Genomic DNA, 22,901 nt, shown 5'->3' on the forward strand with positions numbered 1-22,901 from the left:
AAAAGACTAAGGTGAAAATAAATAGTGCAATTATTCTTACAGTGAAATATAGACCTGGCTATAGTGCCAGAATTGCTTGCTATGAGAGATTCAATATTTTTCGTTTTGTTCATTCATTCGTCCATTGATTCAATGTCTCAAAAAAACAAGTTTTCATTGAACAGTAAGTTTGCCAAGACATTAATCACATATAATTCAAAAATAACAACAGTCATGCAATTAGATCCAGAATTCACCACATATCTAGAAACATAAAGGCTTTAGCAAGCAGTTTAGATCACTGTTTTTGAAGATTATATATTTTTGTCCTCTTCATTTTAGTAAAAGACTTCATTCTATAACAGTTTAAATATTTATAGCAATATATTGCCTAAGATTAATTTAATATACTTCTCTTTTGTTACCTCAAATATCCCTTGGGTTGTTTCACTACTGGAATGTACAGATTTTACACATATGTTTTGTATAGACATATGAGTGGTTTTAGGGCATATGACATTAAAACAGCCACATATGAATATGACAAATGGAATGTGCACAGCACGTAGTCTATTCTGAAAAGATTGGTTACCTGTCAGTGTGTTTAAAAAAACTAGGAATAAAAATAATACAACTTTACATTTGTATAGAACTTTAGGTCTACAAAATTGTTTAAAAGCCTCAATATATATTCAGAGATATCCAGAAAGGGGAAGTAATTACTCTGAACATAACACACACATGAATTCATGAGGTTCTACTCTAGTGAAGCAGACATTGAATATTTCAAGTGGGATACTAGATTTATGACCCAGGAAACACCATAAAGACCTGAAAGAACTCAGACCAAGAAAACATCGCTCTGCAGCTGAAGAAATGACTGAGATAGGACCGTTAAGGAGACAGACAAAAACCAAGAGACAGAAAGAGAGAGAAAGAGAGACAGGAGACAGAATACCGAGGCTTATACGTATTCTAGAATCTAAACAAGAAAATGCTTTGAACATAATAAGACAAGGATAAATAATTACTTTCATTTCATGTAATAGTTTTAAAGTTTCTCTTGTATCATTAAAGGCTGTCCCACTAGGCCATGAGCAGACCAAGGAGATGTGCTAACGTGATCCTCCCCTAATATTTTATGTCACCATTGTGAAGTCATACATTGAAAACTATCGGTAACACAGCTGACAGAACCAAATGTCTCAGAGAAATTGGTTCCCAGCCCAGGGCAGGCACTCACCAAATACCCATTAGAGGCCATTTCTATGAAAGTGTATAAACTTTAAGCCTCAGTGAGGTAAAATCATCTGGAAATAAGACACTTATGTTCACCTCTGAGCAGAACAATGGAGACGTGAGGTCACTGACTATATATAGCTCCTTCCAGCCCTGAAAGTCAGTGATTCACCTAGAAGATGCTCTTATTTTCAGGCTTAGAAGGTTGAGGCTACTGTTTATGCTGAGCTGTGGAACTGGTTTTGTCACATGAGCACACTGCCACCAACAAACTAAATGCAGACTTTTTTCCCCAGACGGAAATGTTTGAGTACCATGAATAGCCAGAGCTTGAATCAGCAGAAACATAAGAGTCCATTAAAAGTTATCATAGTTAACTATTTCATTAGCGACTTTTAGAAGAGAAACATCTCAGTATTATTTCTCTGCCTTAGTAATTGACTATATGAAAAACTCAAATCATGAGACTCTGCACCCTTTGACTCTGGCAATGTTCCAATTTTTCTAATTAGAAGGACACTGTAGTTCTCTAGAGGTTGGATGTTGAACATTTCAGATCAGTTCTAGCATTTGTGAAGGATTTATGTACCTTCCACCAACTAAGTTCTCTCTTCAAAGCTGTGTTCATCCAATTACATGCCAAAGAGTCTGTGTGTTCTATGATCAAAGAGAGAAGAGGGCGGGTGGTGATGCAGAAAGGGAAGAAGGATGAAGATGAAAATCTTTATAAAGAGGGAAAATAAGTCAAGTAAATAAAATCTTCTACTAGTTTCCTCAACCTTTACTTAATCAGATTGGAAACAGCACATATGATAAACAGAACCACATGTAAGCTAATAACTCAAGTAATGCTCTCAGGAGAATTTGACTATGTGCATCTTCACTGCATGACTTGGGCACGCTGTGTTTGATTTCTATCTGCTTTTTCATATACTTTTAGTCCTTCTCTTGCTGTTACAAGATGCTATCCCATCTACTGTAGTAACCTGCATAGGAGCCTTTCCCTCCTCTTGTATTTTCTTCTAATTTTCTGGAATTTCAAAACCAGAAGGAAGAGCTTGTGTGGTAGATTGCATTATTGTTCCTAATTATTTACTGCTCCTTTGTAAAGGACTATATACTGCTACTTATTGCCATGTGACTTTCAGGACAGCATCCCTGTGGAAAGAGTATACTTCTCTACTCCATTGGTTTCATATGCTCTGCTTTCACCTGCAAACCGTGAATGGTAGTGACAAATGCCTCATAAATGCAGAAGCATTGAGACCCACTTCATGGTTCTGCCGTTACTCTTTTCCCTCTGCCATGACATGGGCATGTCCCAGGTAGGGGCTACTACTCCTTTAGCCTGGATTCCAGAATAAAGAGTACACATGGGGCGGAGCAACACTTGGCCTAAAGTCAGCATACTGAAGTGTAAGCAAGTAACGCTTCTGCTCACATTTTGTACAAATCAGTGAGATTCTCTTTTTGAGTCACAAGCTTGCAAAAGTTGACTAATATATGCATGTTATGATTGTACGTAAAGTAGGAGGAGAATGAGTTAGGGCTCAAGGTGATCCTTACGTAGGGAGAGAATTCTGATTTGGTTCCTTCTGTGTATCTCTCCCCATGACAATACATACACTGCCTCTCCAGGTACGTGAGCTTCAGTACAGGTAGCAGCTGCTATTATTTATAATTGTGACTTCCTTTCTCTTCATAGAAGTCCTTACCAGCACCTTAACTTATGACCCATCAGATACACAATAGTATGTCTGTTTTTCTGGGGCTTAAAAGTTATTGAGAAAAAAAAAGATAATGGAATTTTTCTGACTATTACACAGCTGGCATCATGTGTACATAGATAAACCAATACCCTTTGGCAGATGGATATTAAAATCACTTTGCAATCCAAATTTGAATTGTAAAAAATACTGTGCTTACACTATGAAGCAAATAAGAAGTCTCTTCAATTTTTGAAAACTAGAAAAAACTCATCTGATTGTTTTTTCCATCAACTCCTTACCTTCTGTAGACCCTTTTATATGGAGGCGTTTGTTGAGTTCATCCAATTTGTTCTTCATGTGGGAAAATCAGAAAAGGAAAAGAGAAAAGAACACAAATCAGAAATGTTCTTTCCTTCCTGCACACTTCTCTCTATCTAATACCCTGCGAAATCCAAAACAAGATCCTAAACTTCCTCAATATCATAAGCTCTGTAGAGGAATTACCATTTTATCTCAAATTGACATTTTAGGCTCCACTTCCTAGTAATTCCTTATTTAAACTCTCCATGACTTTGTTTCCTTTCTTTAAAACTGTGGATAGTTATGATAGCAACCTCCCTTGTTGGTAATAATGATTATTTGGGCACATACATGTAAATTAATTAGAATATTGCCTCGATATTTCTGATTATTTCCTAAGTACACTAAAGCGATTCCCAAACTAATTTATGAAATTGCTTTTTCCAAAGCTGAAAAGTAATGACTCAGCAATTCTGAAAAGTCATGGCTCAGCAACTCTATCCTTCCCCACATGTCCTAGAGACACTCTAGCATATATGTACAAAAAGACATTTGCAATAATGTCTATTGCAGCATTGTTTGGAAGCACTAACAATTGGAAATTACCAAATGTTCTCAAATAGGAAAATGAATAAAATCATTATGGTATATTTATGGAATTAAATATTAACTACTAGCAGTAAAAATGAATGAGGTAAAACTTCATGTATTAATATGCATCAATCTCAAAAACATAATGATGAACAAAATAATTGCAGAATACTTAGAATATAACAGCATTTACATAAAAATACCATTTATATATGGTATATGCAAAACTATACCATAGTTTATTTTAGGGAACTATAATAAAGATTACTTAATATATTATTTAAGAGATACATATATATGGAGTAAATGTATAGAGACCTGCATGGCAAAGTTATACACACTATATTCAGGATACTAGTTATCTTTGGGGTAGGAAGGAGGTGGGATTGGGGTGATGGGGTACAAATGGATCTTCCACTCAATCTGTAATGTTTTCTTTCTCACAATGTGTATACTGAGGCATTCATTTTATTAATCTCTATACCTTTCAGTATGTCTGTATTTTTTTTAAGAAAAGGGAGGTAGTCTTTTGGAGAAACCCATAGACAAAATAAAGACAACCCAGAATTCCTCTAAAATGGTTTAAGATAACATATCCAAAATATTTCTTGTTCTCCAAAAGACAGGTAATTCAGAAAACAAGATATAACTAATATAACTAATAGATTCCTCTAAAATTCTGTTGGGAATCTACTTCAGAGGCCACTTCCTGTTGACTTTGGCAACTCAGCTCCTCCAACTGAAGTCTGAGAATTACCTTCCTTATAGTCATTAGCCTCCTTGGTTCTTGTCAGGAGCAAAAGTAGGAAGGAGAGAAAAAGAGGAGATGAGGAAGAAGAGCAAACTGAATTCCTCCCGTGGGGAGCCTCTCAAATCTGGCTCCTAGGTACCCAGGAATCCTAGAAGGTAGCAAATAGTAGGGGAGGGGGATAGGGCAGTAGGAGAACTATTTTCCATTTCTCTGAGGTCTAATAGAAAGATCACACATTTACCTATAATAAAATCACACTTGCAAAAGTAACAGATTTCTTTGCTCTGTGTTGGAATCACATCAACTCAGTGTGATAATACTATTTATTTCTTGCTGTCAGAAGCACTGATTGGCAACTATAAAGCTCTTTGATCAATACAAAATTCAATAAGCAAATTATTGCTTAACACCTGCAGTTTGTTTGGTATTCAAAAACTGTCCAAAGACAATGCGTGGGTAGTCTCTATTTGCACCACCACCACCACCACCACCCCATCCATGTTGTACCCTTTCCTACCCTGCTCTGTGCCCTGGGAGACTGAACTCTAGGGACTGCATCAAAGAGCAAGCTTGCCCTCTGGCTTCCTGTTGGGCTCCACCAATGGGAGGCGCCAGCAGCAGATTAGAGAAGAAAGACAACATGGGGTTTTCACTCCCCCACCTTCCTCCCTACCAAGTTGCATTGTATTAGCTGCACCCATCTACCAAATCCCACAGTTCCTTCCTATACAGCTCTCTCTCTCTCCGTGTTCTGGTCCCTTTATTATTCAGGGCTAGGATTGGTACCCTGCTAGCCCCAGGGTGATTCACCATCCCTCACTGACTTCCCTCTACCCTGCCCAGCCTTTGTAAATAGTCCTCTCATTAAACATGATTGAAACAATCCCTTTAAACTCTCCTTAAAAACCTCTTCTGCATGGGCCATCTGTTTCCTATTGGGACCATGACTGATAGACACATGATCCAGGTTGAAAAAAAGAAAAAGCCTTTGGTTGGGAATTGTGACTCCACAGAATAGCACTGTGAATTCTACTTTTTGTCCTTCATTCTCTATACCTGTGCTGTCCAATATGGTAGCCAGAAGCCACATACGGCTCTTTCAATTTACAGTAATTAAATTAAACCAAAATTAAAACTTTAGTTCCAAGTGCTTAAAAGTCATATTTGGCCAGTGGCTACCATTTTGGACAGCAAATATATGGACCATTTACATCATCATAGAAAATTCTATTGGACAGCACTGCTCTAAACCCAACAAGCTCCTCTGTAATAAACACAAAGATTATTTCTACCTTTGGCTCTACCTTATCATCACAGGTGCAGCCCAGGTCAAAATCAGACTGAAGGTACATAATCCCTGGATAATTGGGTCTGGTAACTTCCTCTGGCATGGTGGGCCTGAAAGTGTTAGTGCGCAGGAGATGATTCAAACTTCCATGGGTCCCATTATTAGGAGCCGGCTTCAATCCCAGGAGATCTGATGAGAAGAAAGAAAAGAAGCCAGGTGCTTTATAAATATTTTTTGATTAGATATGGTGAAAGTCAAAACCATTCACTTTCCAAGGGTCTGAAAACTCTGAACACAAATTAGAATTAGGTAAAACCAAATTTAAATGGTAGGCAATGCCTTCTTACTTCTTGAACCATGCCAGCCTTCCCATGTCTTGCCACGCTTTCTGAAATAGCCATGTTCACTGCTTGACCATAGAGAGAGAGACATTCCCCAAAACAAAGAGTAAAGGAATAGGTCCTTATTTAGCTATTGCCTACGTCTGTGATAGATACAACCCAAGGACTATCAGTGTCAGTATCACTGCCTTTCTGCATCTCTATGAGACTTTTTAACCCGAATTTTGAAATGAGACTTATAATCAATAAATAACCTCTAGTCTGCCCTCTAATGCACTCCACAGAAGTACGGGGACAAGAAGAGGCTTTGGCCCTGTGCCTTGACGTGCCTCTGTGAAATGAACGGATTGATTTCATAGCAAGTGACTGGGTGCCAAGTGGGCACACAGTGACTTGCCTAAGCTGAGAGGCAGGGCAAGGGAGAGCTAGCAGCCAAGATGGGAAAAGAACCCAGGAGACCCGACTTTCAGACTCCCCCTCTAACCACCAGACTGGCACTCCCTTACTAAATAGGAAAAGTTGTCCTCATTCAGCAACTAGAAGCTCAAGGAAGAAAAATAATTAGGAGCACATAAATAGCTGGCCAGCATGCAAGCTGGCAAATTTTTAACTGGGCTGCAACGCAAGAGATGGAGGTGGGAGCCACGTCCATGCAGAACCCTTGCTTCACCAGGTCTCTGACCAGTGGTGTCAAACTGTAATGCTATGTTGGATCAGCCAGAGGCTGCCAACAGCAACACTATGAAAACTCCCCATTAGTCAACCTTTGAAGGAAGACAAAGAAGCCTTAGAAGGGGATGATATTCTGTCCTTCGAACCAATGGGCAAGTTACAACATTTTTTTGCAGGGAGATGGTGTGGTCCCGGAAAACAGACACCTCATTTCTTTCTCTGGCATGGAGGAAGTTCGTCTGTTAACTCAAGATGGTCTCATCGGTTTTGATGAAATAAGTGACTTACCACACATAACATTGTAAAGTTCAATGTTTTCAAATGGAGGCACTTTAGTCTTGTACTTAAATGTTGGGCCATAACCTAAAAAAACAGTCTTCCAAAAGAAACGAAAACAATCAGACATTGCTAATATCCCGTAGCAGCACTTCCACACCACCATTCCCCATCCCTTCTGAGAATCACTAAAACACAACCAATTCACAGTTCTGGGATCATACCTGCATGCTGCTGACCTTGTTATCAAATCCATGGTCTCCCTGGAAAAAACATTTTCCTGATGGCTTCTTATAAACATCCAAAGGTTTCCTACATTGAAACAATTGTATAATCAGTCAAGATTTCTCACGAAATCACTCTGATAAAAAGCCAATTACAGTGCACAAAAAATCTCCAAGTGGATTTTATAAACATATTTATCTCTATTTTCATTGCATTCTTCCTGCAGTGATGAAAAGATGATGCTGTTCATTTCCCCCAAGTGACTTTGCTTTGACGATCAGCCCAGGACAAATGGAGACCTCTGAACAGAAGTCATGGTGCCTTCCTCATACCTCGTGTTTGTACCAAGCAACGCACTTGTCATAGGTAACGTTCTGTCTGTCTATGTGCTTCACTAGCTCCGAGACGCTAAGATTCTCCACTTTAATACCACGTTTGTCTAGTTCACTTCTATACCCATCACGAGGCTCAATGCCAATCACACAGTAGGCACTTTTAAAATATGTGATGTTTAATCAGTAAATGGAGATTTGTATTCTATAAAAACATTTGCATACAACTTTACCTATCAGTATATTGCAACCAGAGAGTATAACTGAGTGGTAAACTTAACATATGTAATAGTGACATATCTAACAAAAGCCCAGCCTCACCTAGACAATATCTCTATTTAAAAATAGAAAATGGAAACATTGCTCTCTAGACATCAAAACCATTTGACCTTCCTTGTTGGGATAGGATAATATCCTTTGCTTCAGTGTCATGTAGCACTTTTCCAAAAAACTTCCATGTTTATTAATACAAATATTTCCTAAGACCTATGGGGTACATCACACTGAAGTAAAGTGCTTGGGAGAATATAAAGAAATTAAACACTTGGGTCCCCACTCTTAAGAAAAGTACTTTTGGCTTGGGATATGTGCATATAATAACTCAACAATGCAAGAGTTAAATTTAAAAGATACACTGCTAATGAAAATGCGTGGCTTTGGTCTATGCTAATTTGCTCAACTGTCATCATCTTTCACTTAACTTGTACTCAACAACCAGGTTTTCTTCATATAAACCCACCAACCGTACCAAATTTGCTCTCTCTTCCAAGCTGCCCCATACATAAATGTTCCTGCAGAGGACACACTCAGCCAAGCCGTTTTGGTCACATATTTATAACTTTTTTATGAAGACTCCCCCTGTCTGTTCTAAATGAATTCAATAATTTCTGAGTCTTCATACATCTCTCTTCACATTCCTACATATCTATGTACCCCCCTGACAATTACAGTAGGATATTTATGTATTTGTCACATGTGTCTCTCCCTGTGTTCCATATTGATACAAGTTCCTAGAGGACCAACATTTTCTCATTATCTTCTCTCCCTTATAAACTCATTAAAGTACCCAGCTAGAGTACATATAGTAGTTGTTCAATTATCACTACAGACTGATTCACAACACTTTTCTTAAAGATTAAAAACAAGAGTGAGTGGAAAGGGCTGCTCCCAGGTCTGTGTGAAAATGGATAAACTTTTTATGATTAACTGTTTGGAAGTGGTTAGAGCTTCCAAACACATTCTACATGAGATTCAAGAGCAAGGAATAGTCTCTTCGATACTGGAGAGTCCTTTGTAGTTCAAAAGAAGGCAAACATCTGAAATATTTAAGGCAATATAAAACATACCCACCGTAACAGAGGTTTTAAGATTAACAACATTTTCTGAACTCTGCTATAAACGTTGCTACAGGCTAAGTTTCGTCAACCAAGACCAAATCAGTCCAGTGTGATAAGGCAATGTCCCAGTCATACTTTTTACTTACTCAAGTAATAAGAATACAGGCTAGAATGTAAATTCAAAAAATGAAACAGAGAAAGAGAGATACACACAGAGATTTACTGAGAGGCTGTAAAGAGACACCAAGATGCTGAGACCCAGAACATAGAGATGTATTGTTTCAGTGCTAATTGTTTATCTAACATACAAAATCTTTGGAAACAATGAGATTTTCAACTGAGATTTCTTTTTACAATGGCTAAGGACCTTATAGCACTCCAGTTGCCAAAGAGGTGATTATGAAGTTGAGAAACAGGGACAGCCAGTCCCCAAGTTACCTTGCAACGTGCCATCTGCGGTCCACCAATAAATGGATGTCCTCAATTCTTCTGTTGTTGGCATAGTGCAAACGTTTGGGAAGGTACTGTTTCATGTAAGGCTTAAAGTGCTGATCTGGTTTTTTACACTGAAATATAAATGGAAATTGGACTTTAGATGGAATGTCTTCTAGGAAACATCCTAAAGATTCTCTCTCTAGAAAGTTGAAGGAGGTTTTAAGCCAAGCAAAGGTTGGTTAAAGAATAAATGGAATTAGTTATCCTCTATCAAATAATACAAGTTGAAAACAAATAGGTTCAAAGGGGATTAGATAACTTTGAAGACGATATGGAAGGTTATCAGAGGGGAGTTAGGACTTTTTAAGATACATTCCTGACTTGTGAGACCATCACTGAGAGCAGCTAAAACTATAAGGCCTTTCCCAACTGCTTCAAGTCAAAAGATGGAGGTGGGGTGGGACAGGAAGAGGACACACATTCAGACCTATGTGTTTACATTCTCACATGCTTTTAAGATCTCTATCTTGGATGAGGAATGATCGAACAGAGTGGTGGGAATATCTGGATCAGAGACAGTAAGGATTTGTTTAATTATGAATGAATACTTTGCAGTTCTAATGGAAAGATCAAATATTCTCAGTTTGTATCATTGCCAAGACCATTAGGGAGCCTGAAGCTGTACACAGGCCAGAAGTTTTGAAAGCTCCTAGGGAAACAAATACACAGAACAGCAGGGGAGGTGAACATAGGCGGTGAGCAGTGGAAGCTGCTCCGAGGGCAGAGGCCTGGTGACTTGCAATACTTACTGTGAGATTAGCAATAATGGCTTTAGGGTCGTCTGTTCAAAGAGAGAATGAGAAAGATTTCAAAAGGGATGACAATAATCACTGACAGAAATCATTTTTGTAGCAAGAGACTCAATTCTTTCTTTTTTTTTTCCCTCCCAGAAGAGCTATCACTTCAGGTTTTGTTTAAAACATATGTAAAATTGTTTAGGGGTATTTAATATCTCAGTAAGTGAAATGCAGCTAGATAAGTGCAATAATTCCTATGGTAAATTTCCCTGCTTGATCCAGGTTTCCTCTTCTGGAAGGGAATTCCAGAGCACCAGGCTACTGCTAGGTAAATTGCTTCTTTAAGTTCCCCCATATGGTCCCTTTGGAGCCTGGACTTCATTTATTCACAATTGCACATCAGGAACCAAATTGAGCATTTGGAGTTTTTAATGTAACTTCCCATTTATGTGCAGACCTTTGAAGCAACTGGTCATCTGCTTTAAGAAGAATCTGTTAATCCACTGAGCTGTGTTTTTTAAACAGTTTTGTTTTCTTGGTAATATTATGGGTCTAATGACATAGGTTGCTGCACGTCTCCAGCCACACATGTATGCACCTCCTTTATTTTCGCTACCAGCAAACAAAGGATATTTTAGTCAATACCCTGAACTAGCCAAAAGCAAAACTATGTAAATGATGGCTGTGTATAAACTGTGGACAGGATTATATTATCTGAAGGTCCCCCTTTGGGGGGTGTGGGGAGAAAGAGGAGATTGTAGGTTGGTTGGATTTTGTTTTGTTTTCAAAAAATTTGCTTCAGTATGTCATTATAGAGTCAGCAAAAAAGGAAAGCAGCCTTCAGAAGAGATACCAACTATCAAGATGCAGCTCTCCCTGGAGTATAAACGTCAGGGAGCATGTTGTGTCTGTGTCGTTTCCTGCTGTATCCCAGGGCTGGTGCATAGTAGGCACTCAATAAGCATTTGTTAATAAATATTTGTTCATATTTGTCAAAAATTCATGAATAAGCGTGCCCTGCAGTATAAATATACACACTTCAAAGACAATTTTCAGAATCTTAGTTCTAAAGCTGTGCAATCCAAAACTAAAATGTGAATTCCATTCTACACTGCGGTTAAATTTCAGCTGCATCTTTTAATGAAGAACAAATAAGTAATAATGGTAGCAGTAATGGTTAACCCTAATTGTGTCCATGCCATGTGCAGTGTCTCTGTAAGAGCTTGGCAGGCACTTTCTCTCTGGTCATTCACAACAACTTTGGGAGGTAGGGGGTGTTAGAATCCTCACCAAGCCAATGGGCATTTAGAAGATGGGGGGCTTACACACTGGGAACTGAGCAACCTGACTGAGCAAGCGATGCTTTGAGCATCTACACTCTGTGGCCTCATAAACCACAGTCCTCAAAGGACCAAACAGAGCAAATTCACATTCTTCGATAACGAAGAAAAATAAAGAGCATGGGGCAATCTTGTGCTCAAATAAATCCCAGAGAACTACTAGGAAATAATATATGCCTGAGTCCACATTTGGGACACCAATCCTTCAGTTCTGAAGTACTCAGTCCTCTCATGCAAACAGCTCTCACTTTGTGTGAGGTGAAGAGGCTCCTGGCCCAGAGTGGGTAGTTCAAAATCAGTGAATCTGAGTTCAAATCTCAGCTCTGCCACTTACTAGCTGTCATACTCTGAGCCAGTTATTTTACCTCTCTCTGAGCCTTGATTTCTACTATCTATAAAAGGGGATAATAATACTTATTACACAGGGCTATTGGAAGGATTAAATAAGGTTGTATATATATCTAGCTGAAACAGTGATGTGACCAGGACATCATCATCATAGCTAACATTTATATAGCTTTGGCCATGTGCTAAACACCAATCTAAGTGATATGTAAATAATCTCTCATTTAATCTTCCCAACAATCCTTATTTTACAGATGTGGAAACTGAGGCACAGAGTGTTTAAGTAGCTTAGCCAAGGTCACAGTGCAAGCCCCTCGAAGAGCTGGGATTTGAACCCAGAAATCTTGCCACTGCTGTCTGTGCTCTTAACCACTTCCCTCTACTGTCTCTCACAAAATGAAATCACATCTATGAAAATGTTTTGTAAAGTACAAAACATCTCATTATTGGTAGTTATTACTTCATTGGCCCCAGGAAAGCTTTTTTTCTCCCCTAAAACAACCTCCCCATTACATTTACTGATGTCTGAAATACCTTTCAAAATAGACAAAACCTTTCTTGCATAAGCCCTAAAATGCAAATATTAAATCAAGAGGTACCCTAGTGACGTGCATCCCATCCCTGGCGAGGGCTTGCCTATCTCAAGTGAGCAGAGGAGAAGGGAGGACACGGAGGACAGAGAGGGCATGGACAGAGAAGGCAGGACAACGTTGTTTATTTCACAACGTTGCCTGGAGCTGACCTTGGAATGGTTCCCATTTGTGTTGACTCAGGAACGTAGTTTGGGAAAAACTTAATTTTCCAAAGCTTTACACTTGGTGCCAATGGTTTCTTATTCCCAAGGCTAAAAACGCTAAAGGATTTTTTTTTTCTTAAATGCAGCATGTCTCCAATAAAACTATGGGCTTCTCAAAAGCTAGGTGGGCAGCACCTAAAACATCTAGTCCATAAATTAAAGCTCTTGTCAGTGGCATATCATAGCCTGAATGTGTAAAACACAGTGATGATTATTCCTACTTATTTTATTTCTAATCTTTCAAAACAGCAGCCACTTCCCAAAGGCTTAACAGTTTCTCCTCCTGGGTTCTGTCAATTACTTTATAAAGTGAAGAGTCCCCTTCAAGTGGGCTCCTAGGAACGTTCAGGGACTGAGTGTGGTTCTGCCAGCCCCGTCACAGACTCCCTAGCTTCAGATAAAGAACAAGCCTGAATCTCTTGTTGAAAAGTTCTTCTCTTGTAAACAGAAGTTTATGGTTATACACAGGCCTCAAATTAAGTGTATTTTCCACATGATAAAAACAAGAGCAAATATTTATATAATGCTACCATGTGCCAGGAACCACTCTAAGTGATATACATGGATTCATTTTCACAACAACCCTACGTGGTAGCTACTGTTACTATCATCTCCATTCTTCAGATAAAAAAATTGAGGCTTAGAGTTTAAATGACTTACTTAAGGTAATTCAGCTGAGAAGTAGCAGAGCTAGGATTTTCACCCAAGTATTCTGGCTTCAGAGAACAAGCCCTTACTGACTCCACTGTATTACCACTCTAACAACTTAGTATTTTAAGAATCAACTTACATTTAGCATTATTGCTAAATTTGGGTCGAATTCTTCCTAGAGTTCCAGGCACTAAAGTAATGTCATCCACATTAGTCAGGTAATTGCTCAAGAACTCTGTTCTATCACATGTGACATCTTCCATTCCTATGGGGAGGAGGAAAAAAAAAGTATTTTCAGGCAATATTAAAATTAAAATCTTAACACAGACACTAAAGATAACATCCAGGCATCTCCTTAATTTGTTTTTAACAACTTAATGTGAGGATCCCGCTCTCTTAAGATTTCTTAACTTGACTTTAAATTTTTTAATGCTTCTTTATATAATTTTTTCATCAGACTTTGATTTAGTCATTATCTTGAAGCACTAGAAGGTTGAAAATGCATCATCTCAATTATCATTTTAAGCCATTCAGCAAGAACAGCAAGACAAGGGAAGTAATTATGACCTTTTTATAAAAAAAAAAAAAAACTATTTACACAGTCATTATGAAAAAGATCTATTCTTTAAAAAAAAAAATTCCAAGATTGCTTCAAACTCTTCCCAGCTGGGGGTGGTGTAAATAACCGGAATCTGTAGTTCTGTGTCTCTTTTACAAAATGTCATTTTCCAACTCTGTCTCTCTAATATATCTCCCAACTTGAGTACATAATCACCAGCCCTCACTCTGCCTCCACTGGTGGCCTTGGATGTTACTGACAAAACAATACTGGCAACAAGAGATGAGAAAGAAAAATGTCAGCCCCAATGACCACCCAAAGTGACAAACAAAATAACGCTGAAAACAAGTTGTAAACAACGTAATCAGTCAAAACCGAAAACTCGCAACTAGAACACAAAAAGGGTCTAGGTGGGGAATTTTTTAACCAAGAAAGATTCCTCCCCCACCTGATTTTCTTCCTGCCCCCCATCAAGGAAAATTTCTTGATCAATGTTAAAAATAAAAACAAAAACTGAAATCTTAGAATCACAGACTATAGAGTCTGGTAGAGACCTTTATTGTCATTTATGAGATGACATGGAACCATGAAAGTTTAACATGTTGCTTGCATAATCCAATATATGAATATTCTCTAAGAGGGGGAAAATAAGTGATTCTGTAAAGGACTTCCTAAGGTTTTGGAATAAAGAAATATAACCCAGAGTGGCCAGGATCTGGTAAGAGAAATTATCACCTTCTGGGATCCCAGGTCAAGACTCTCGCCTTTTTTTAATACATAATTGGAACCAAGAGAAAGAAAAACATATCCCAACATAGCACAAGGGTTATATATCTTGCCTTTTAACATTTAAACTCTTAGTAGGAAAAATAAAAGCAATAAACAGCTACTATGTTCTAGTACAATGTTAACTCAGGAAGGGGAAGTCTCCAAATGCTTATTTATGAAAGAATGGAAGGATCTTCCATTTGTTCCATTTCTAGGAAGTCACGTAGGCTACCCTAACGGTGAACCATCTCTCTTGCTTTCAAAGACCATATGAGAAGTGCTTCCTAAGCATCAACACCCTTCAATCTCCAGACTGTGTGTAGGTAACATTAATGTTCTCGTTCTACAGATGAGGAGGCTGAGACTTGGAGAGGCCACATAACGTATACCACGGCACATGGCTCTTAAATGGCACAGGGCAATTTGAACTCAACTGAAACTCATTCTTACTCCAAAGCCCAGACTCTGAAACACTACACCATACTACCTTTTAAGAAAGAGATGCCATGGCTCCCCAAAACCAAAGCAATCTACTCATCTCAAAAGCCCACACACTGGCAAGACAAGGTTTTAATCAACCCAAGACTCTTCCAATAATCCTGCATGTGACTCACTGGGACCCATCTATTTCTTAGACATCTGGCTCCAGCATGTGACCAATAGTTCTTGACGCCTCTCGGCAACTTAATTTGAATCAGCTGGGTCACATGCTCCAAATTCGCTGTCCTATCTGCAGCTCTCCACCAAGTCAAACTCATGAAGCATAATTTTGTAGAGAGTCACATTTAGTGCAAGTTAGTCTCACAGCTTTTTTTTTTTTAATTTTCTCATAGATCTTCTAGAACATTCTGGAAATAAAACTTCAGGCCCAGAGCAGAGCTGTGACTAGGAAGATTTTCCTGCCATTCTTAACAGAACTATCGAAGAGTCAATCAATTTTCTTCTTCCCAACCCACTCCTAGAAGGGCGCAGCCCCACATTCCAGGGTCACTATTTCAATTTGATAGTTCTAGAATACAGGAGGCACTCTCTAGAACTCAGTCTGCACACCTGTGAAATAAGAATGCTCTTTGAGGACCCCTTCCAGCTGTATAATCATATAATGTTTATGATGCTTTTGATCACCTCAAAAAAGTGGTCATGGGGCCAGCCTGTGGCATAGCCGCGTCCTCCGCTGCTGGCGGCCCAGGTTCAGATCCCGGGTGCACACCGACGCACTGCTTGTCAGGCCATGCTGCAGTGGTGTCCCACACAAAGTAGAGAAAGATAGTCATGGATGTTAGCCCAGGGCCAGTCTTCCTCAGCAAAAAGAGGAGGATTGGCATGGATATTAGCTCAGGGCTGATCTTCCTCACACACACAAAAAAAAGTGGTCATGAATTTTCTTACTTTATACAGTGATTTAGAAAAACTCATTCTTCCTCTCTTTAACAGTCTTCTCTATTGAAGCAGAGTCCTCTGGTTTTGGTCTTGAATTTCCTCAGTGAATGCCAAGACATCATTTTACTTATATGCCACTTCTTTGACAAGAATCCTATGTTTCTGCTTCCTTATCATCTTTACATTATTTTTTAGCCACATAAACTCTGTGGGCTCCTTTTGGGGATGTGGCTAGCAGGGATGGGGGATTATCACCTGATACATCACATTCACAGAGGAAGCTATTAATATCACAAGAATTGTCTGCAACACTTTAATAAGAGACAGATTTTTGTAGAAAGGCTTTTCTTGCAAAGAATAGGAAGATACAGGAAATCCCTGGTTTTGATCAAAATGAACCCAGGGTCATCTCAGGTCGGCTCATATTTTCGAATTATGGTCTGATTTCTTTCCCCATCCTGAAGAAAGAGGGAAAGAAGTGAAGAATACGACCTGGGATTCTGAGGGTAAGTGTTCCTTTCCTCAACACCATCAGAAATATTATCTATGTGTCTATCCTATTAGCAAAGAAGAAACAAAGCTTTACCATGGTCTCCAACAAAGATGACATTTACACAGCGATGCAGTTTTAGTTGTTTCAGTCCATCCATTAATTGCCCCACTACTTTGTCAATTTCCCTCAGAGGATTTGTCATCTGGAAAAAGAAGAAAATTAGTCCCTGCATGTTTTTTTTTCCTTTCAGTTTCTCATAGATCTTCTACTCCTAGAACATTCTGGAAAGAAAACTTCAGGCCCAGAGGCAGAGCTTTGTCCAGGGAGATTTGCCTGCCATTCTTAATGGAAATCTGTTCTAAGCACTTTTATTTGTATTATTTCAGGAGCATAAAACCTCTCCTCATCCAATCCCTTTCAAGATTCTTTGATATAAAAATATCAGAAATATTAAGGTCAATTCTTTTTCTCAAAGATAAAATGGCCTTTCCAAAATGTAACAATGTTCTTTAAATCCAAGAATTTTGAGAGTGAGCAGAAAGTCAGATGGATAGTTTAAGCCTCTTGTTCCCTAGGTGAAATCACATTAGGTTTTGAACCAAGGCAAGAAGACGGAGGCTAAGTGAATCAAAAGCAGTTCAGAGAATAATGGTAACCTTCCACCGGATGCTAAATTAGAACATCATTAATACAATGGGATCCGTCAAAGGTTCCAAAGGACTTAACTGTTGATTTCTTACAGCAATAGACTCTTAATAGAAGAACCTCCTTTAAGAAACAAGCTACTGCTTCTCAATTTAGTCCTATTCAAGCTGATTTTCAGTAAAATTAGAATCTATAAGAGTCCTAACTTAAACGGAAGTGAACCACTGAGCTTGTTCTAGAAGATTTCTTATTTAGCCTAATGAAAAATGAAAAATCAATTCTCTGTAGAACATTTCCAAAGCCTAAGAAACATAATCCATCTCGTTTTCTTGCTTCAAATGGAAGTTTCTAATGGCATGAATGCTCCCACATACTAGAGACTTTCCTTCTCACTCTCATCTCTGTGCAATGGAAAGATTTTCAAGAAATATCTCATCAGACAAACGTTTGACTGTACTTTAGATGAATTTTGCAACTTAGCTACAATCACACACATACACCCAAGATGACTTGAGACAAGAACAGAAGGCATCAGCATATCATTTTTGCTCAGACACATAATATTATCTTCCATTAGCATCTTCTCAGATGATTCAAGACCTTTCCTCATGTCATGCTGTCAGTAAAATCAGGTGTAAAGTTGTTTTTCTTCATGACAGAAGTCATTATTTCAAGTTCTGTCCCAAGGAGTAAGTCACAGGTGAAACTTTCAGAATGACTTGTGTAGCATAATCTGAAGGGACTAACTGATGTGGAACTAAATGGTATTTGCTTCTCAGAAAACCATGCTCTCCTCTAAGACCTTTGCCTAAACAAAGAAATACCCAATGCGCAAGATATGTCAATCCTTGGCAACAACTTATTTTCCTTTACTCAACAAGGCAACTCAAGGTAAAATCCAGAACCTACTTCTTAATGATTAGTTCAGACAATCATAAATAAGATAGCGCCTCAGAGGCATCTGAAGGTTTTGAGAAAAGTAACAACCTATAGGCTGTTTTGAATGTACTGAAAAGAGTAGACACTGCACATATCTCTATGAGAAAACACACACAACTCTATCTACCCATTGTTTTCTCTTTCTTTCTATCCCAGCTATTTCCTTGTCTACAACCTAAGACCTTTTCTGAACTCTGAAGTTATAGAGCACTAATCTAAGCCAATTTTCTATTGAGTTCTAATCTACACTGTCTTTGAGGATTCCCCCAGCTATCTTGCTGGGTTGTTCTCAAGAACCAAGACTACAAACCACTGTGACTAATTCTGTGAATAAGTGCTAGCAAAGCCAATAGCCGTCTTAACATTCACTCAAGCCTAAATGTTAATACTAGTTTTAGGGCAACCAATTCTAAAGAAAGTAGAATGCTCTCTTTTCCTGTCTCGCTAAAAGTACAAGAGATCTTCACATCAGTGTTAACCTCTGAAGTACCAGATTCTTCTGGACTCAAAGCCAAGGATGATGCGCCAGAGTTTTTCTGAAACTTATTCAGCTGATTTTCAAACCAAGGCACTGAAGGAAACCTTCAACTCAGACCTGCCCGCCGCAAAGCTTTGGAACAATAGATAAACTTACTTTGTCCTGACGAGTTTCCGCAGCATAACGATCCATCCTATGTAATTTTCTTCTTCTTTTCTTTGGAGGAGCAACTGGGCTTTCCTGTCTCCTCTTAGGGGTAACCTTCCTCTTAGGTCTCTTAGCCGGAGTAAGAGGTGAGCCATAACTACTCTCCTGTACTGGCGGAGAGAGATGTCTGGACTCAGAAGTCGTCTGTCCCTCTGGGGTCAGATAATAAAGCTCACACTTTGCCTCGGGGTCAGCAGAGTCTTAGAAAAGCTAAGGCTCCTTAAGTGGGAAAAAGTTGGTATGAGGGATGATTCAGGGAACTCTATACAGAGAAGCTTCCTAAATCCATCTTGATGATGTTGTCACAGCTTCTTCACTGAGATCAAGAATATAATTCAGGAGAATCTAGTCACATGGGTTTCTCTTGGCTGAGGGGCCTACTTGTGGATACACCTGAAGGTGACATAGAGTTCTGCATTCCACAACTCCTGCATTAGGGAGAAACTGGTCCTTGGTTATGAAAAGCTCTTCATTTATAAAGTACTAGCTGAAAATTAAATAGAACACTAGCCACTTGGTCATTTCAAGGTGACACTGGGATTCATGTAGGTGGTTCCTATTCAGAATCTGACAGGCTATCTGTTCGCACCACCAAATATATCAAAGCAACTGTCACCTTCATTGGCAAGGAACAGGAAAAAGAAATTTTTAAACCAAGGATGGAATGAAACAAATAATAAACAATCCTCCTTGGTCATGAATGTACTTCCACAAATCAGGACTTTCAGCAGGAGAGAGAACTTCTCACTGGATAATTTAGGTTTCCAGTACAGAGGAACTTTAAGCCAAGAGATAACCAAAAGTAGAACTGTCTTTTTAAAAATTCTCTTGTAAAATTAGGTAAAACGTAAAAAGTAGTCAAGATCTCTTCATCTTAGTATACATATTAAGAAAGTGTCTACTTATACTCTTTCTATCAGAAACCTCCTTTTTGGGGGGAGTGGCAGTACTACGCATCTTGTTTTGAAAATCTAGAAAGCAGTAAAGGCTGACTCATAAACTGAGAAAGGATATAACCTTTTGGGACTTCCAGATGCTAAAGAAAAACAGGCCCCTGATTTGCTGATGGTGCAAAGGTGAATTAAAGCAGCAAGCCCTGCTGTCTACCTAGCTGATTTCTCTCGGCGGGACTATTCCGAGAATCATTCAGATGCAGGAAGGGGCAGGAGAGGAACAATGTTAGTGTCTCCAAAAAGAAGGCCATCTGCCATGCGATTTCACTGTTTCCAGAGCAAGCGACTGCAAAGGCACTTCCATTTCTGTCTCATCATTTCTCTTCGGCAGAGCGATTGAAAGACACAGCCCCACAGACTCTGGTTTTCTTTCGTTTTTTAAACGCTTCTAGTTTTAGGCAGTTCTCATGAGAAGAGAAGCAAAAGGAAAAAGAGGGTTTCCCATTTCAAGGGCACCGAAGACATTCAGCGAGCGCTCAAGTCTGCCCATCAGACACTCGGCCATTTGCAAGAGACCTCAACATTCCGAAGACTCCCAAGGCGAGCCCTTCCGATTGCAGCAGGTTAGAGGAGCAGCAGGAGAGACAGGATTTAGCCAAAAGGAGTTTTCATCCAGTGATTATATTGCATGTATTTTCTTCTTCGAATGTTAGAGGTAGACGGAAGCTAAGTTTTCACCGACCAGCCATACTTTAGTCTGACTTTAGAAGATTTAGCCTGAGGTTATTAAGAGGATGGGAGGTAGAGGGGCAAATTTCTCTGCTTTTCAGAAGGATACTTTGCCATTTGAAGGTAGTAACTAGCCAGCCAAAGCTCTGCCTCTAGGCCTCTGAGGGAGCAGCCGAACGAGGGGTCACAGAGAAAGCATAGAAGGTCAAAGAGGAAAAGATGGTGCCAATAAACAAAGCAAGCATATTTCTGAACATTCACCATTACACTAAGAAACCAGGAGCAATACACCGTTTCCTGAAGCTATTAGCCCAACGTTTGGTCATCTTATTTAATGGCCTTTGAAATTCGTCCTGAAAAATGTATACTCAAATATTAAGCAAATAAAGCACAAACTTCAACTGTGTTGTAGCACACATTTTGCTGGATTGAAGCACTTCAATTAAACTCCAAATGAAAGGTATTTTCACATTAGATGTAAACGTGTTACTCATTTTAAAAATATTTCAGCTACTATAATCTTTACATGCACAATAAATGTATATGATGGATATATAGGTATAGACAATTAGTCTACAATAGAAAAGAAGTTTTGCTGGCTTGCTTTGATTTCGTTTTTAGAAGTGTAAACTGTTTTGCTTTTCTTTCAGTAAAAATAAGATTCCTAGAACCAAGTGAGAACTAGTTGATACCTGAAAATATCCTTTGCCTTATCAGAAAAAAGTGACCAAGTTATCAGGTTATCATAACTAAAGATACACTCCAAGATACCTAATGAAGAGTGTTTTACCCAGTAGATACATGAGAATATCCCAGCTATAATTAAGTATTAATACTAAAAAGAACATAGCATGAATACTTCCAACTCTTAATTCAAAAATACCACATCAAAAAAAAAAATCTCTGTTTGTCTATTTATGAGCAACCCTGAGCATAGAATCATCATTATAGCAAATTAAAGCAACCTATATTATGCTTCATTTATCACTGCTTGTACTTTAAAAAAAACTTTTGTTTACTTCTTGATTAACACACACACACATACACTCTCAAGTAGGTAATTATAACTGAACTACATAGATTAGAAATCCATAGATGTTCATGGATAAAGAACATTTTTTGCTAAGCCATATAACTTTTAAGGAACTAAGGATTATAAGAGTTGTACTTCACATGTATTGTAAAAACCCAACTTTCGACGTAAAGAAAATGTTCTGTGTAAATTGAACATAGTTATTAACTGATCACTTTGCTTATCTCCTGGACTGAAGGAGAGCTACATGGTTCCACAGGAAGAGCCCTGGTGTGGGAGTCAGAAGTTCTGAGATTCTATTTCTAAGTCCACTTACCTGCCAAGCAATTTGAGCAGCCCCAAACCTTTTTAAGTATCAGCCTGCTGCTTTTAAAAGAATGGCTATATCAATCTCTGGTTTGCCTATGTGTAGGGTCTTTTAGGGGATATTATTATCCAAGAAAAGTGGAACCTTTAAATAGGGCACATGGAACTGCTTAGAGTTTTTTTTTTTTTTTAACATTTTAATAAAATGTGGTTCCTTTTGTTCGCTTTAGATTAATCTCAAAGAAAGTCATCCTAAACATAAAACAGCCATGTTTGCTCTGGCAAGAAGACGATTTGTGTTTCATGTATGCAGATGTTTATCTCATTCTATTATTTGTGTTTCATAATCATGCAACACTGGTTAAACATCAAAGGGATAGGAAAAAGAACATCAGACTTAGATGACTTCAATGATTTAAGGCAAACTAAGAATGGTTTCACATAGCCATTAGTTTTTGGTGCTTAAAAAAATCACCACTGAATTGATGTTAAAGCATTCAGAAAGACTTATGATTCCTTGGTATTTACTGCCTTTGTTTAGACAAGTTCTCTGTATTTCCTCTCATCCTTAGGCTGAACGCAAGCAACTTAATTATCGCCAACAGTGTTGTCATAGGCTATCAGAGAATGGAAGGCAGTTTCCATCACCAAAGAGTTTTTGTAATCATTTCTCATCCAAAATCAAGTTTTATTATGTTGATGTACACCTCACCACCCTAGTAAGAAAGAGAGGTGGAAAACATTTAAAACATGAAAAGGTTTAGATTTGTAAATCCCATCATATTTTAAAACGCTCTATGGGGCAACACTGGGAAGACTGCCATCTCGAGATGAAAGAGGAATATAATAAAACATCACCATCCCTTTCCCATCTGCTGAATTTGAAGTTATATTGGCTATCACCTTACAAACAGATGATCTTCTACTGATTCCTGAGTGTTTGATAAAAGGATGTCACGATCCTCTGCTAAACAGATTTATTCAACAGGGTATTTTTCTCAATTAAGAATCTGTTTCACTTTTGGGGGTGATGGATACGTTCATACTCTTGATTGTGGTGATGGTTT

General features: G+C 38.5%; 1 protein-coding gene across 9 annotated transcripts in view; it reads right to left on the minus strand.

Moving 5' to 3' along the window:
- The window catches only part of ENPP2 (ectonucleotide pyrophosphatase/phosphodiesterase 2), a 107,120-nt gene that overhangs the window by 16,796 nt on the left and 67,423 nt on the right, over positions 1–22,901 (minus strand). For 5 of the 9 annotated variants that reach the window (XM_058564851.1, XM_058564846.1, XM_058564849.1 and 2 more), the window contains exons 12-19: positions 16,698–16,806; positions 13,544–13,669; positions 10,285–10,316; positions 9,479–9,606; positions 7,371–7,458; positions 7,159–7,246; positions 5,862–6,046; positions 3,227–3,278 (exon numbers count right to left, since the gene is read on the minus strand). In XM_058564851.1, the coding sequence (XP_058420834.1) occupies positions 3,227–3,278; positions 5,862–6,046; positions 7,159–7,246; positions 7,371–7,458; positions 9,479–9,606; positions 10,285–10,316; positions 13,544–13,669; positions 16,698–16,806 (808 nt within the window). Of the gene's footprint in view, positions 1–3,226; positions 3,279–5,861; positions 6,047–7,158; positions 7,247–7,370; positions 7,459–9,478; positions 9,607–10,284; positions 10,317–13,543; positions 13,670–16,697; positions 16,807–18,822; positions 18,979–22,901 lie in introns of all 9 variants that reach the window. The other 4 variants (XM_058564847.1, XM_058564850.1, XM_058564854.1 and 1 more) reach the window with 3 other exon arrangements.

Source organism: Diceros bicornis, chromosome 21 (genome assembly GCF_020826845.1).
Source record: "Diceros bicornis minor isolate mBicDic1 chromosome 21, mDicBic1.mat.cur, whole genome shotgun sequence".
In the NCBI taxonomy this organism is placed as follows: Eukaryota; Metazoa; Chordata; class Mammalia; order Perissodactyla; family Rhinocerotidae; genus Diceros; species Diceros bicornis.